The following is a 16,482-nucleotide window of genomic DNA, read 5'->3' as shown; positions in this document are numbered from 1 at the left end:
AGCATCCTGAGGAGCAGGATTTACATGTATTTGCATAGCTATGACAGATCAGATGTGGCAAGACTGAAGGCCAATAGTGAAGGTGAAAGCATTCAGTGTGGAGACAAGAGAATAAAAAGGGACCAAAGTGCGACAAGTCTGGTTCAACCCAAGATAATGGCAAGGGAAAGGACAGACTTAGTAGCAAAGAAACATTTCCTAGTTTGTGTTCCTAATGTTCAAAGAAATCTTTGAGGGCCCTATTTTCTCCCTAGTTAATGTATTTGCAAGGACAAAAGGGTAACTAATGAGAGAATAGGGCCCCTCAAAGATGAGCAAGGCAGCTGATGTGTGGAACCACAGAAGATGGAGGAGATACTAAACAAGTATTTAGCATCAATGTTACTATGGAGAGGGATATAGAAAATATAGTACAAGGGAAGTGGATAGTGATAGCTTGAAAAATGTCCACATTGCAGAGGTGGTGGTGCTGAATGTCTTAAAATGCATAAAAAGGTAAATAAATCCTCAGGACCCTATCAGGTGCACCCTAGAACTCTGTGGAAGCGATTGTGGGCATCTTGCTAATATACTTGAATCATTGAAAGTCACAGGTGAAGTGCTGGAAAACTGGAAGTTGGCCAACATGGTGCCACTATTTAAGAAAGGTGATAAGGAAAAGCTAGGGAACTATAGACCAGTGAGCCTGACCTCAGTGGGCGAGTTGTTGGAGGGAATCCTGAGAGAAAGAATTTACACATATTTGGAAAGGCAAGGACTGATTAGGGATAGTCAATATGGCTTTGTGCGTGGGACATAATGTCTCACTAACCTGACTGAGATTTTTTGAAGAAGTAATGAAGAGGATTGAGGAAGGCAGAGCAGTGGATGTGATCTATGTAGACTTCAGTAAGGCATTCAACAAGGTTCCTCATGGGAGACTGGTTAGCAAGGTTAGATAACATGGATTACAGGAATAACTAGCCATTTGGATACAGAAGGTAGAAGACAGAGAATGGTGCTGATGTGTTGCCTTTCAGTCTGGAGGCCTGTGACCAGTGGTGTGTCACAAGGAACAGTGCTGTGTTCACTGCTTTTCTTCATTTATATTTACATCCAAATCATTTATATAAGAGGTATGGTTAGTATGTTTGCAGATGACACCAAAATTGGAGGTGTAGTGGACAACAAAAGAGGTTACCTCAAATTACAATGGGATCTTGGTGAGATGGGCCAATGTGCTGAGGAGTGGCAGATGGAGTTTAAATTTAGATAGATGTGAGGTGCTGCATTTTGGAAAGATAAATCAGGGCAGGACTTATACACTTAATGGTAAGGTCCTGGGGAGTGTTGCTGAACAAGGAGACCTTGGAGTGCAGGTTCATAGCTCCTTGAAAGTGGAGTTGCAGGTAGATAGGATAGTGAAGGCGGCGTTTGGTATGCTTTCCTTTATTGGTCAGAGTATTGAGTACAGGAGTTGGGAGGTCATGTTGCGGCTGTACAGGGCATTGGTTAGGCCACTTTTTGATATGGTGTATAATTCTGATCTCCCTTCTACAGGAAAGATGTTGTTAAACTTGAAAGCGTTCAGATAAGATTTAAGGATGTTGCCAGGATTGGAGGTATTGAGCCAAAGGGAGAGGTTGAATAGACTGGGGCTATTTTCCTTGGAGCATTGGAAGTTGAGGGGTGACCTTAAAGGTTTATAAAACCAGGAGGTGCATATAGGGTAAATAGACAAAAGTCTTTTCCCTGGGCGGGGGTAGTCAAAAACCAGAGGACTTAGGTTTAAGGTGACAAGGGAAAAATTTTAAAAAGGACCTAAGTGGCAACTTTTTCATGCAGAGGATGGTGAGCGTATGGAATGAGCTGCCAGAGGAAGTGGTGGAGGCTGGTACAATTACAACATTTAACAAGGCATATAGATTAATATATGAACTGGAAGGGTTTAAAAAGAGATATGGGCCAAGTGCTGGCAAATGGGACTAGATTAATTTCAGATATCTGGGCAGCATGGCTGAATTGGACCGAAGACTATGTTTCCACGCTGTACATCTCTATGACTCTAAGTGACAGGATACAGGATAGTCTGACAACAGAGACTGGGGTCAAGGGATAGTGAACTCAACAGCATGCAATGATATCATATCGCCAAGGGATAGCATGCAAATTAAGAATAAGGTCTAGTTAGAAACACAGCAGGAAGGTGGAGAAATAAAATGATGGGTTCAGGCAATTCAGTGGAGTGAAAGAAAGGTTGCCCAAGGAAAACAAACAACAGGAATCAGGACAGAAAGATGCAAAAGGGTCTAAGCATTGGCCTTTGTATCGGAGCCAAAGTCAAAATGCACAGAGAAAGATGCACAGATATTGCAGAATTAGGACCAACAGAATCATACAGTAAAGGAGGGAGTAACAGAGATCACCTGTATTTGACATGACAGAAATAGAGACGAGAGAAGAGAGGGACATCCAAAGAAACCTAAGTTTGTAACCAGAATTCAAAAATGAGCATGTTGCCCTACATAAAGCTACAATATAAAATGCAGGTTAAATGTAATAAAAACATCCAAAGCCACTTCAGACACGCGTAAGTAACAATGGATGGCACGCCAAAAGAGGAAATAAGAATGGTGACTACAAGCCTGACCAAAAGATCTGGTTATGCAAAATCTTAAAAGGAGTTGGAAAGAACATGGAGTATGGCAGGAAATCCACAGCATATTGTCCTAGATATCTGAGGAATTAAGCAGAGTTGCATCCAAAGCGAGCCACATCATAATTTTTCTTTTTAATTCCTACCTCACAATGTGGCTCACAGATGACTGTGTATAATTCTGAAACCAGGGTACTCTTGCCTTTTAAACTTGAAGCATAGCTGGATATAGAGGTCTCAGGCAGTGTCTGAATTCAAAAGTAAAAAGAAAAGTGAGTTTTAAAATCACAAATATTTTAAAATGGAATCCATTTCACTTTTACTTCACAAGAAATTAAAAACCTGTTTTGAATATTTCAAGAGTGGGAGCTTTTGACAGCTTGTCGAGATACAACAGGATGTGGCCATATCTAATAATTCTGGTTTCATCTCAATTCCATTCAAACAGACCACCATTAAGAACAAGGTTGCTAGAACTTGGTAATATCTCTACATATAGTTTTATTTTTCCTGGCATCTAAGATGCTTAATGATTACAACATAGCTGTATATGGAGACAAATTAGCAATTACAAATAAACTAAAACCCAAAACAAATTAACACCACTTAAATTACTTCTGGATTAATGACCATTAATGAGAAATAAACTGAATTGAAGGAGTCAAATAAGTGTATGGAGAATACAGAGGATATAAAATGCTCAGAAAAATGCACACCACAACTAGTGATTGAAAGAACTGCAGGAAAAAGGAAATTTCCCAAACAGCTCCATTTAAAATGAGAGAAAAAGTGAAGACTGCAGATGCTGGAGATTAAAGTCAAGATTGTGGTGCTGGAAAAGCCTAGCAGGTCAGGCAGCATCCGAGGAGCAGGAAAATCGGTGTTTTGGGCATCAGCCCTTCATCAGAAACGAGACTTGTGGGCCAGGGGGACTGAAAGATAGATGGGAGGGGGAAGAATGTAACTGGAAATATAATTGGTAGAGGAGGGTGCAGGTGGAAGTGATAGGTCAGAGGGTAGGGTAGGAAGGAAGATCAACAAGTAGATCCAGTCAAGGGAGTGGTGCCAAGTTGGAGGCTTGGGGCTGGGATAAGATGGTGTTTTTACAGGAGGTAGGGTGGGAGGTGTAGTCCAGTCGCTGTGGGAGTCAGTGGGTTTGTAGTAAATGTCCGTGTCTATTTGGTTGCCGAACATTTACCACAAACCCACCGACTCCTACAGCTACCTGAACTACATCTCATCCCACCCTACCGCCTGTAAAAATTCCATCCCTTATTTCCAATTCCTCCACCTCCACTGCATTTACTCAGATAGAGGACCAATTCCACCACAGAACATCCCAGATGGCCTCCTTCCTCAAAGACCACAAATTTCCCCTTCCATGCAGTCAATGATGCCCTCCAGTGCATTCTCTCCATTTCCCACTTCTCTGCCCTTGAACCCCACCCCTCTAATTGCAACAGGGACAGAATCCTCCTGATCCCGACCTTCCACTCCAACCTCTGCGTACATCGCATCATCCTCTGCCACTTCTGCCATCTACAAACAGAATCCACCACTTGGGATATATTTTCCTCCCAACCTCTATCTGTGTTCCGTGAAGACCATTCCCTCTGTGACTCCATTGTCAGATCCACGCACCCCCCACCAGCCAAACCTCCACCCCTGCGACCTTAGATTAGATTACATTACGGTGTGGAAACAGGCCCTTCGGCCCAACAAGTCCACACCGACCCGCCGAAGTGCAACCCACCCCTACCCCTACATTTACCCCTTACCTAACACTACCGCCCACTGTGCCACCGTGCCGCCCAGCTACTGCAGGAAGTGCAAAACCTGCACCTACGCCTCCATCCAAGGCCCCAAAGGATCTTTCCACATCTGGCAGAAATTTAACAGTACTTCTACGCACATTATCTACTGTATCCGTTGCACCTGACATGGTCTCCGCTACATTGGGGAGACAGGATGCCAATTTGCAGATTGTTGCAGAGAACATCTCTGGGACACCAACACCAACCAATCCCACCGCCCTGTGGCAGAACATTTTGACTCCACTTCTCACTCCACCAAGGACCTGCAAGTCATAGGCCTCCTCCATCGTAAAACCCTTACCACCTGATGCCTGGAGGAAGAACGCCTCATCTTCCGCCTTGCGGCCCTGCAACCACACAGGATCAATGTGGATTTCATCAATTTCCTCATTTTCCCCTCCTCCCACCTTATCCCAGTCCCAAGAATTCAACTTGGCGCCACTCCCTTGACTGGTCCTACCTGTCCATCTTCCTTCCTTCCCACCCATCTGCTCCACCTTCCCCTCTGACCTATCACTTCCACCCACACCTTCATCTATCCTATCACATTCCCCGCTCTCAGCTCCCGCTGCCAACAAGCCTCACTCCTGATGAAGGGCTGATGCCCAAAATGTCAATGCTCCTGTTCCTCGGATGCTGCCTGGCCTGGTGTGCTTTTCCAGCACCACACATTCAAGCTCTAATTAAAATGCAAAGTATTGATTAAGAGTTACAAAATGCAATCACACTGCTTCGAGTTGCAGGCCTTAGATGACACAGTGCTTCCTTCCACCCTCATTTCAACTTATTTTTTTATATACCTCAGACTTGTCCTCAGTTCCAAAATATACCAATGTTGCGCATAACAATGGGTTTAAATAAGGTCTATCAGCACTAATACTATCCAGTGCAGGATTAGGGCACTTTGGAAAGCAACCCAAGAGAGACCCAGGAAACCTTCAGGAAGAATCCCTTTCCCATAATGAACCAACCACTTCTAACCCATCTCCCCAGCTCACCCCTCCCTCTAACATAGTTGATGTCCTGACTCAATGTTGTCCAGGTTCTCATGCATTAAGTAAGCAGTCCCACCCAACACTAACTGCCATTTAATTCCTTGTTCTCTAATTGAAAAACAGGTTAAATTGTTTTCAAACAAAATCAGGAAATTCAAGAAGCCTTACTACTACTGCTACAACAAAGAATAGTGGTAAGGTAGGATACAGAAAATGGAGGAAGTGAGCAAATGCTGATAGAAGAATGAAAAAGATAGAAAGAGAAGTAGAAAAGGAGAGATACATAGTATATTTTTGTCATGTTTCCTGCTTTGTGAATTTAGTTATACCTAGGTCCTCAATTCAGCTTATTAAGGGTAATTTTCCTCTTCTGAAGATAGATGACTCCAACAGTGTCTTCCACATTCAGAGTTAGAGCCAGATCCCATAGAACAGACCTCCCCACTCCATATTAAGTGGGTTTAAAATAAGCTTTAAAAATAATAAAGTAGTTAAAGAATAAAACCCAGAACACAATTATTTCAGTGAGTAAAATTTGAAACTGTAGAATACCAGTATGAATCATCAGTTCAACTCAAGAACATTGGAAATCCTAGATAACAAAAGAACAATAGGCCTGCAGTACACCTTGTATCATTCCTGGGTTTGTACAGCACTGATCATGTTCTTGAGTAAACATAATTAAATTGACTCAGTCACACATTCCTACTGCTGCAGATGTAATTCCAGGAAAGTACATTGATGCAGAGGGTCAGAAGACAAGGATGTTACGAAGTGGAGGCTATTGGTGACGTGGGCAGAAAGAGGGACGAAATGTTGAAAGCACATTTTAAGGAGCAAAAAAATGATTTAAAACACATGACATAGTATGCCAGGGAGTACGGAAATAGGCAATGGCACAGATGAGAGGATGAGAGACAAAGACACACACAGACACACAAAAAAAGAGAGAAGCTGGGGCTGTTCTCATTAGAATAGAAGTCAAAAAATAAACCTAGAATGTGTTCAAAGTCCATGTCACACCTCACTGGGGTAGCAGATGAGAAGTCAAGCCCTGCTACTCAAAATCTCCATTTGCATCATGTGCACAACTTCTCAGGGGTCAAATTGCTTTCTTGATCTATTCTCATCAATAGGTAAAAACAAACTCCTGGAAGTAACTCAGTCCGGCAGCTTCCATAGAGAGAAAACAATTAACATGAAGGCCAGTCAAGAAGGGGCTTTGGACTTGGAATATTAACTGTTTTGTCACCATGGATGTTACTAAATCTGCTGAGTTTGATTCAGATCTCCAGCAAAGTGTAGTTCTTTGATTTATCCACAGCAGTGATCTCTGCATGTTACAATCATAACAGATTTATTTTCAAAGAAAAAACAAGCAACTATATTAGTTTTCATTAAGGGGATATTACATAGAATAGTTGACTTGTCTAATATCTCTAACCTGGTCTGCATCTGATAAGGTCTTCTTTTTTGTAAATATATTGGTAAAATTTAAAAAAATTTGCTAACATATAGAATTATTGAAAAATGCAATCAATAACAAATATCAGTATAATAAAAAGAAAACAAACACAAAAACAATACAACTACTGTCTCCTAACTATTAACCTACCCTACCCTCTAATACAAAACAAACCTTAACACTGTGCAAAGCAACACCAAAAAAAAAGCAGAAAAACAAAAAAAAAAAACAGAATACAGAACAGCTATGCTCAGCGCAAAGCTCCCAAACAGAGGAACAGGAGTATTGTGTATGTATATACCCATATTAACTCAGGAGACACCCTCACGGCCCATGGCTTGACAAATCTAAACATCCTGGTTAAATAAATGCCCTAGTTGAGACAACTGACAAATCTGTTTCCAAATAACTTACATAGGGCTGCCATGTCTTATAAAAATGGTCTGTTGTGTAGTCCACCATGTTTGTGAAGAAAGTCCAAGGGAATCTGCTCCATAATTAATTTTTGCCACCCCAGCAAGCCCAGCGGGTTCTCAGACACCCAATTCATCAGAATATTCTTCCGTGCACAGTATACAAGAATATTAAATAGTTTCTTCCCATGCCTGTCTAAAGATGGTAAATCTGATAGACCTAAGAGGAGAGATATCGGGTCTACTTTGACTTCAGTCCTCAATACCCTCCCTATCTCTCCCGCCACAACGCTCCAATAAACACAGAGCTTGTGGCGTGTCCAGAAGCAATGGGTAAGAGTACCTACACTTATTTTACACTTGGGGCACACAGAAGATGCCCCTTTTTTAAACTCCGCCAGACAGTCTGGTGCCAGATGAGCCCTATGCAGAACTTTTAACTGCGTAGCGTATGTCCTATTACAGATTGAGATCTTTTAAGCATTCTCCCACATGTTCTCCCATGTTTCAGAAGAGATCTCCACTCCTAGCTCTTGCTCCTAGACCTCACATAACCGGTTAATATCTTGCCAGGCCCTGCCACCCAGCAGGCGATAGAGGGCACTAACTGAAAGGGTGCTTGTGGAACGTAGCAACAACCTCTCTGTATCGGGCTTATAGGGCTTAGTGAGAAGTGTAGTCTTCTTCTGGATGAAATCCCAAACCTGAAAAAACGGAAAAGATCTCTGCTGGGCAACCCGTATTTGCAGCACAATTGCTCAAAAGACATCATAACCTCCTTCTCAAACAAGTCTCCCAAACTAGAAACTCCACTTGCTGCCCATAGTTTGAACCCTGAGTCCATCATCCCTGGTCAGAACCCTGGCATGCCAACTATAGGTGTAAATGGCGAAGTCTTGGATAAACAACCCTAACTCTGACACATCGCCCTCCATGCCTTGACTGTACTAATGTCAATGGGGTTCCAGCAGTGGCCCATAACGGTCCTCAACGTATCCATGAACAACAGGTTAATAAGAGGACACTTTGCTTGGAAGGCCTCAATATCCAGCCATATTGAGTTTGGATCGTTATCTACCCAATTGCAGACAAAGGACAGCAGTGAACGCAATTGATACCTCCTGATGTCTGTGAAATCAACTCCTCCCCCTCCTTGAGGCAACTGCAATTTAGTAAGTTTAAATGAGGGACCGCCCACGATGCCAGACAAAGGAACCAAACCACCCCATAAGCTTCCGCTGAGTTGACCTGGGAAACATTATAGGGAGCATACGCATGGGATAAAGCAAACGAGGAAGAATATTCATCTTAATGAGAGATATTCGGCCCAGCCACGAAATTGGAAGAGCCTCCCATCTCTGGAGATCTCGCCTAACATTGTTGAGCAAGTGAGCAAAGTTCGTCCGAAATAACAGATCAAACTTGGGGATAATAAAAATGCCAAGGTACCGGAACCCTGCCCGTGACCACATAAAAGGAACTTAGAGCCACCTTCAACTTCTGGCACATCCTTAAGGTTCCCCAAAGGCATAGCCTCCGATTTTGCCAAGTTAATCTTATATCCTGAAATAGACTCAAATGAATTGATACATTGTATCAAGTGGGGTACGGAGGTGATTGGGTTCGATAAAAACAGAAGGACATCATCTGCATACAGTTGTATGCCCTCGATCCCACTTCCGGAGCAGTTATGTGGACGTTCTGACGAATGGCCTCTGCCAGCGGCTCTATCATCAACGTAAACAACAATGGCGAGAGGGGGCAGCCTTGCCAACTACCCCTACCAATCGTAAAATTCCCAGACTTCACCCAGTTGGTGATGACTGCAGCCAGAGGGTGGCGATATAAAGCCTCCACGCACCTAGCAAAGACCCACCCAACCCAAACTGTTCTAAGACATAAAAAAGATACGGCCATTCCACCCGGTCAAATGCTTTCTCTGCATCTAAAGGAAATCATCAACCCCCGAATCGATTGTTGCTGACAAACTTGGACCATATTCAGCAACCTTCTAATATTATTAGAGGACCTACGGCCCCTTATAAAGCCTGTCTGGCCTTCTTTAACAATATGTGGCAAAACTTTTTCCAATCTCAGCGCCAGGATCTTGGACAGAATCTTGAAATCTGAATTTAATAGCGAGGTGGGTCTGTATGAGGCACAATCCCCAGGAACCTTCCCCTTCTTAAGAATTAAGGAAATATGGGTACGGAGGTGATTGGGTTCGATAAAAACAGAAGGACATCATCTGCATACAGTGTCATCTTGTATGCCCTCGATCCCACTTCCGGAGCAGTTATGTGGACGTTCTGACGAATGGCCTCTGCCAGCGGCTCTATCACCAACGTAAACAACAATGGTGAGAGGGAGCAGCCTTGCCAACTACCCCTACCAATCGTAAAATTCCCAGACTTCACCCAGTTGGTGACGACCGTGGCCAGAAGGTGGCGATATAAAACCTCCACACACCTAGCAAAGACCCACCCAACCCAAACTGTTCTAAGACAAAAAAGGTATGGCCATTCCACCCGGTCAAATGCTTTCTCTGCATCTAATGAAATCACCAACCCCTGAATCGATCGTTGCTGACAAACTTGTACCATATTCAGCAACCTTCTAATATTATTAGAGGACCTGCAGCCCCTTATAAAGTCTGTCTAGTCTTCTTTAACAATATGGGGCAACACCTTTTCCAATTTCAGCGCCAGGATCTTGGACAGAATGTTGAAATCTGAATTTAATAGCGAGGTGGATCTGTATGAAGCACAATCCTCAGGAACCTTCCCCTTCTTAAGAATTAAGGGAATATTAGCTTCTCTCAAAGATGGTGGCAGGCATTCATGCATATAGGAGTGATTGTACATCTCTGATATCGGCCCTGACTGAATCCCTATAAACTCCTTATAAAACTCACCCGGAAGACCATCAGGGTCAGGTGCTTTTCCACTCTGAAGTTGCCCAGCTGCCTCCTGTATTTCCTGAACTGTCAAGGGGGCATTAAGGAGAGAGGCCTGTTCCAAGGTTACCCCGGGAGGTCCAGGTTCTTAAAAAAGGTCTCCATTTTAGCCTCCTGTCCTCGCAACCTTCAGACCGATACAATTCAGAGTAGAAACTCTGAAAAGCCTCATTAATCTTTTTAGCATCGTATGTAAGGACCCCGGCGCTGTCTCTGATTGCAGTCATGGATTGGGGAGCATGCTTTTTCCTCGTCAGGTATGCTAAATACTTCCCTGGCCTATCCCCATCTTCGAACAGCCTCTGTCTAGCAAAAGCAAGGTCTTTCTTTGTTTTGTGTCAGTATTGAATTCAAGGCAGCCCGAAGGGCCGTGATCCACTGTAGCGTAGTCACCAAAGGCCACACAAAATGTGCTGCCTCCGCAAGTAGCCTCTCAAGTAGACACTGCTGTTCCTCCTTCTGTCATTTCTGGCTAGCCGAATTGGAAACAGCTAATACCCTAGCAAAGGCCTTAGCAGTCTCCCATAGCATGGACGGACTACTAACTGTGCCTGAGTTGATAGTCAAGAATTCCTGAAGCTCCTTCAAATAGTATTCCACAATTTTGGAATCTTTAAAGAGAAAAGGGTCCAAACGCCAATGCCACAAACCTAGCCCTTGATTCTTAGCCTTAATCTCCAAGTATACTGCCGCATGATCAGAGCTAGCTATATTCCCAATTTTACAACTCAAAATCAGATCCAGAAGGGTAGAGTGAGCCAGAAAGAGATCATTCCTCGTGTGACATTTATGTGGATTTGGGGAAAAAAGGTGAAGTCCCTGGCGGTAGGGTGAAGACATCTCCAAATATCCACCAGCCCCAACTCCTCCTGGCCTGCAAAGAAATAGTTAGGGGCCCACAAGGCATCCTGTCCATTGTCAGATTCAAAAGACAATTAAAATCCCTCCTATAATAATGTGCCATGTTCCAAAAGCACTCAACTTAGAGAAAGCACTAATCAAAAATTTGAGGGAACGCGCCAGAGGACAGTAGACATTTAAAATGCCACATTTCTCCCCATGTATCAGGGCTTTAAGTATCACAAACCGTCCCTGCTCATCTTTACCTGCTCTAATAACGTGAACAGAAGATTTTTCTGCATAAATACCGCCACTCCCCTACTTTTAGTAGTAAAAGGATGAGAAGAATACCCGGTCATAACCCTCCTGTTGTAATTTCAGGTGATACCCATCATCAAGGTGGGTTTCCTGCAACAAAGCGATATCAACCCTTTCCCTCAAGGCTGGAAAGCACTTTTTTTCCTTTTAACAGGCGAATGACTTCCCTTAATGTTCCAGGTGCACCATTTAATAAGACACTTAGCCATATCCCCTTTCAAACACCCTTGAACCCCTCAGAGGGAAAACCCTGCCTACAAAGCGCCGAGCGTAAGTAAATAAAGACTCAGAATCGAAAAGCTATATATACAAAAACTACTCTACCATAACTATAAACTATTACTACTAAACAACTACAAAGAAAACCAACTATAGAACCTTGAATGCCCCATAGAGGGCGCTCACCCTATCTATCCCCTCCTTCACAGCTCCTTCAAACCTGGACTGTGCCCCAGCCTTAGGCCAGAAGATAAAAAACAAGGAGATGATCCTTAAATCAACAGAAAAAAAAGACAAAGTCAGGATGAGCACTCCACCCATCCCCGGCTTCATTACACCCCTATTGTGACTAAAAGAGAAGCAGAACAAACAAAAAAAGGGGGAGAGACCACAAAGAACATTCAGAAAATCCAGTTATTAAAAAAAAACTTATTCCAAAGTCTTTTGCCCCCTTTCCCAAAAGGAAATTATTAGGGAGAAAGAAAGGAATATAAAAAAGGAAGGGAAAGCATGGAGAAAGATAAAGATAGAAAAGAGAACAAACATTAACCATATTCTTCAGGCCAATCAGTCTATTTTAAAGTGTCCAAAGTTTTTAGCCTTATCCACCGAGTCAAATTTATAAACTGAGTCGTCGTGGCAGAAACGCAACTCTGCGGGGTACCTCATGGAGTACTGGATGCCCAGGTTCCTCAGCCTCTTTCAAATTAAAGCTGCTGAGAAATCCTGGAAAAACATGATTTTTGACCCCTTGTATAGAAGTGCCTGCAGATCATTTCCCAGTAATCGAGAGGCTTCTAGTACTTTTTGCTTGGAAGTGCACTAGGACCGGGCGGGGACACTGCACTGGCCCGGACCTGTGCACTATAACCCGATACGCCCTTTCAATCTGCAGTCTGCTGGACTCGATGTAAAGGCTCAAAAAAACTTTGGCAGCCCAACAATTCGGAGATTTATCCTCCAACCTCGATTTTCGAGGTCCTCGATATGGTTTTGCAGGGCCCTCACCTCTCACTCCAGCACCTGGATCCAACTGGATGAGGACTCCATCACAGCTTCCGAGGCCTTAGTTTGACCCTCCACTTCCTCCAGTCTCTTCCAGAGGCCCTGGATCTCCTGCTCATGCTTCTGCAGCATGGATGTGATAGGTTGGACCAGGACACAAATCTCCCCACGGATTTCCTCAATCGCAGCCGCAACTTTCAAGGTAAGTCTCTCCATCGCCGCAGCCATTTCCTGCGAGTCTGTCAGGTCCCCGGGGAGGGTTCAGGAGAGGCTGCTGTTGCTGCAGTCTCTGGTATGCCTGGTGCTGCAAGGGAGTGTCCTCCCTGCTGCTGTTTGCTTGCTCCTTTTCCCTTTGGCATCCGTCCCACTTCCAATTAACAAATATGTATTCTGTAAGGTTTTAAACTAATAATTCCACCACATAAGCTGGCCAGGGATGTTAAAAAAAACACCAGTATGCCTTGGCTGTTTGGCAGAGCTGTCCACAGCAGTCCTACAGAATTGCTGCATCTTAGAGTCCTGGTAAGGTCTTTTAAAAACAAATATGAAGGTAAGTCATTTAACACCTTTGTCAGCTCTGTTCCTCGACAATCAGGTCACTAGAATTTAAGCTGTCAACTCAAATGTAGTACGGAGGGTATGCAACATCATCAGCTCTGCTCTCTTTCAGAATCTTAGAGGATTCAGTGGTGACAGGACACAAGAACATCCCATACCACAACAGCATTCCTAGAAAAGTAGGGGAGCTCTCATGATGTCCTTGCTGTTTGAATCATTTACTGTGGGTTTTTACTGTGCAAATTGGTCACAGCTAAAATTTTGTTAGCACTAAGTGAAAGAAACAGTAGAATCTAATCGGCCTCTACCCACAACCATACCAAATTCAGAACCAGTCCTGGTTACATAAATATTATGCAACAGTCTCCATGCATCAGAGAATTGTGCAACAGCAACATCATGGTTGCATTCTTCAGACTGATTTGTTCAGAAAGAATAATCACAGTAACAGCCATGGTATAGATAGATATCAGTTCCAGCAGAGATTCTGGAGGATCAAAGCTTTTATAAAAAAAATGCTGCTACATCACAAAATGTAAAATTGGATAGGCAAGTGTGTGGCTAGAGTGATACACGCAATGCACAGTTTATTTCACAGTGAAAATAACTTTGCAATAAACACGGTGTTTTTTGGTTCATAATTCAGCATATTCAGTTTTTTTTCCCCCCCCCAACATGCTTAAAAAAAAAGAGTACATGCTAAACCTTGGAAAAATATTGGAAAAACTAAGTACCTGTTAAACCTGCAATACTTTTGTCACAAACTAACAGGCCGAATTTGGTGTTCAGTTCATTCATCTGCTGTTTCTAACCATTGGTTAACTTGACTTGCAAACATTTCCCAAAATGCTCACACCCAACAACTTCTCACTCATGCCTGCTTCCTAGCCATCTCCCCCTTTCTGACTCAATGCTCATTCTCTCCCCCAGATCTTGACACCAGCCATCACAACAACAGTCACCAGCTCCCTATGCAGTTAACATTGTCCAGAGAGGATGTGAAATTTTGCTTATGAATAATCTTGCTGCAAGGAGATGAGAGATGAAGCATGATATAGTGTACTGCCAACTTTGTTTAACCATTCCCTTAAAAAGGAGATTTTAAAATCAAATGCACACGACATTTGATGTTACCCACTACAATTAAAAAAAAGGAACCCCCATACTTTCTTGGATCCAGAGTATCCCCCATACACACTATACAGTTTATACGAATCCACCTTGTTTGCTTCTAGCTCTAACAAAACTTCAGAGGTGCAATTCCTTTTTTGTTAATACTTCCATTGCAAAACAAAATTGAACCAGGTCCTAGACTGTACACTAATTAGATGCAAAACACTGCATTATTTCTTTAAATGTAAATACTCAATTATTTATATACTAGTTATTGTGCTTATTCACCAATCAAGACCTTTAAAGTTATTGTCACAGGTTGCATCTTTCTTCAGCTGGCACACTTTTATTGTGAAGCTCAATTCTTGCTAATCCATTATCTTTTTTCTTCAAATCCCCTCCATTGTCAATTATTTAAAAGACTCCATTATTTAAAAAAAAAATAGGGTGAAACCTTCACCACAACAGAAAACTAACTTCCAGTAAATTGGTAGGAACAAAAACTTACATTAGTTGCTCAAAGCATACTTTGCACTTTTAAACATACATTCAAAAGGCAGTTTTTTGTATTCCCTGGGATCTTGTTTAGATTGTCAACTAACAATTATTTCCTGCGAGCAATACCCCCTTCTCGAATACGGTTCCTCTGGAAATTGTAAACAGCAGGTCAAGATTATCATCTAAGTGATCTGAAAAAAAGAACATTCTCCCCACCCTGCCCACCATTTTAGCATCTTTTTCAAAGAAATAGCTTTATTTCATGCCTCTAGGTATCATCTTTCCACTGTTGAAGCAAATAGCATTTCTTCATTTGACACCAAAATTATCTAAATTCAGTATTCAGGAAAGACAGTAATCCAGAGGTCAGGATTCAGTGCCTATTTATATATTAAAGTAAAAAAAAAATTATGACTAATACTTGAGACTATTTGCTTATTTAAACATTAGTACTGAAATAATGAGAACTTACCTTAAACTCTGAAAGCCACTCCTCCACCACCCCTTTGTCTGTGGCCAACATCTTTCCTCCTTATCGTAAAAGCCAAAAGTTAGAATGACACTTAAATAATGGCATGAACCCATTTGTTAATATACAGAAAACAATTTTGGCTAGTCTTTAGTGAGAACTGGATTACTTTCCAAAGAAAATAAAAATTATGAAACAATATTTAATTAAAATCACAAAAAATTTGCTTATTAACTAACAAAGTATTAATGAAAATTAGTGGACAATAGATCATGGTAAACTCAAACAACTACATACATTAATTGAGAAGCACAGCCAATAGCTCCCTGATCACAGCAAAATTCATTTTAGTTCCGTGAGGGCAACTTTTGGGTTTTCATTTTTGTCTGGGGTAGGGGGTGGGGTGGGGTGGGGGGAGAGAAGAGGGAAGTTGGGGAGGGGGGTTGGTTCCTGCTTTCAGGAAAACAAAAATGTTTCAACAATGTTAGTGCATTTCTACTTGAATTTATGTCTCCAGAGTTCAGGTCAAAAATTATGCAACAAGGTCATAATAACACATTCTACACAGTCAAGCACAAAATGCACAGCTCAGAAATACAACAACAGTGCAAACATTAAAAAAAAGGTAAAGGAAAGTATAAATGTGAAGATAACGTTAAGCAGCCAAAAGAAAAAGGGTTTGATCATCAGCCTCCATTCTATTAACGTGGGCTGGGTGCAAGAACAAGACACGTGACAAAGTAGCAAAATGTGAAGAATTTAAACTCGGCACAAAATTGCTTGGCTTGTCCAAATGTTGTAGAATGTATGTCACAGTGCTACTTGTGAATGCTTATTTAATGTTAATAGGAACTGAACCAAGTTGCTGCAAACCATGTCTGCTTCTCCTAATCTAGGGAAGCAGCATTGATAGGAATTAAAAAAGATAGTTACTTTCTTCTGGCTCCAATGAATCTCATCATTTGAATATGCCAAATCTTGGCATGATAGTAGACTACTTGCCGCCAACTCAAGGCTGTGGTTTCAAGCTCCACTCTACAGATTTGAGCAGATAATCAAGGTTGACAATTCTAACCTGCAAAGAGCAACACTGTCATAGGTGAAACATTTTCAGTTGAGATATAACTACAGGTCCTGTATGCTCCCCTCAGATACACAGAAACTATTTATTTTACAGAGCAATG

General features: G+C 42.2%; 1 protein-coding gene across 6 annotated transcripts in view; it reads right to left on the bottom strand.

Moving 5' to 3' along the window:
* Positions 1 to 16,482, bottom strand: part of fam126a (family with sequence similarity 126 member A) — a 76,652-nt gene that overhangs the window by 39,969 nt on the left and 20,201 nt on the right. For 2 of the 6 annotated variants that reach the window (XM_043689761.1, XM_043689756.1), the window contains exons 3-4: positions 15,302 to 15,360; positions 2,782 to 2,883 (exon numbers count right to left, since the gene is read on the bottom strand). In XM_043689761.1, coding sequence (XP_043545696.1) covers positions 2,782 to 2,883; positions 15,302 to 15,352 — 153 coding nt within the window. In that variant the 5' untranslated portion in view covers positions 15,353 to 15,360. Of the gene's footprint in view, positions 1 to 2,781; positions 2,884 to 15,301; positions 15,361 to 15,595; positions 15,752 to 16,231; positions 16,374 to 16,482 lie in introns of all 6 variants that reach the window. The other 4 variants (XM_043689758.1, XM_043689757.1, XM_043689759.1 and 1 more) reach the window with 4 other exon arrangements.

The sequence above is a fragment of the Chiloscyllium plagiosum genome, chromosome 5 (assembly GCF_004010195.1).
Source record: "Chiloscyllium plagiosum isolate BGI_BamShark_2017 chromosome 5, ASM401019v2, whole genome shotgun sequence".
Lineage (NCBI taxonomy): Eukaryota > Metazoa > Chordata > Chondrichthyes > Orectolobiformes > Hemiscylliidae > Chiloscyllium > Chiloscyllium plagiosum.
Note: the sequence above shows the minus strand (reverse complement) of the source record. Positions and strands in the feature narration are given on the sequence as shown.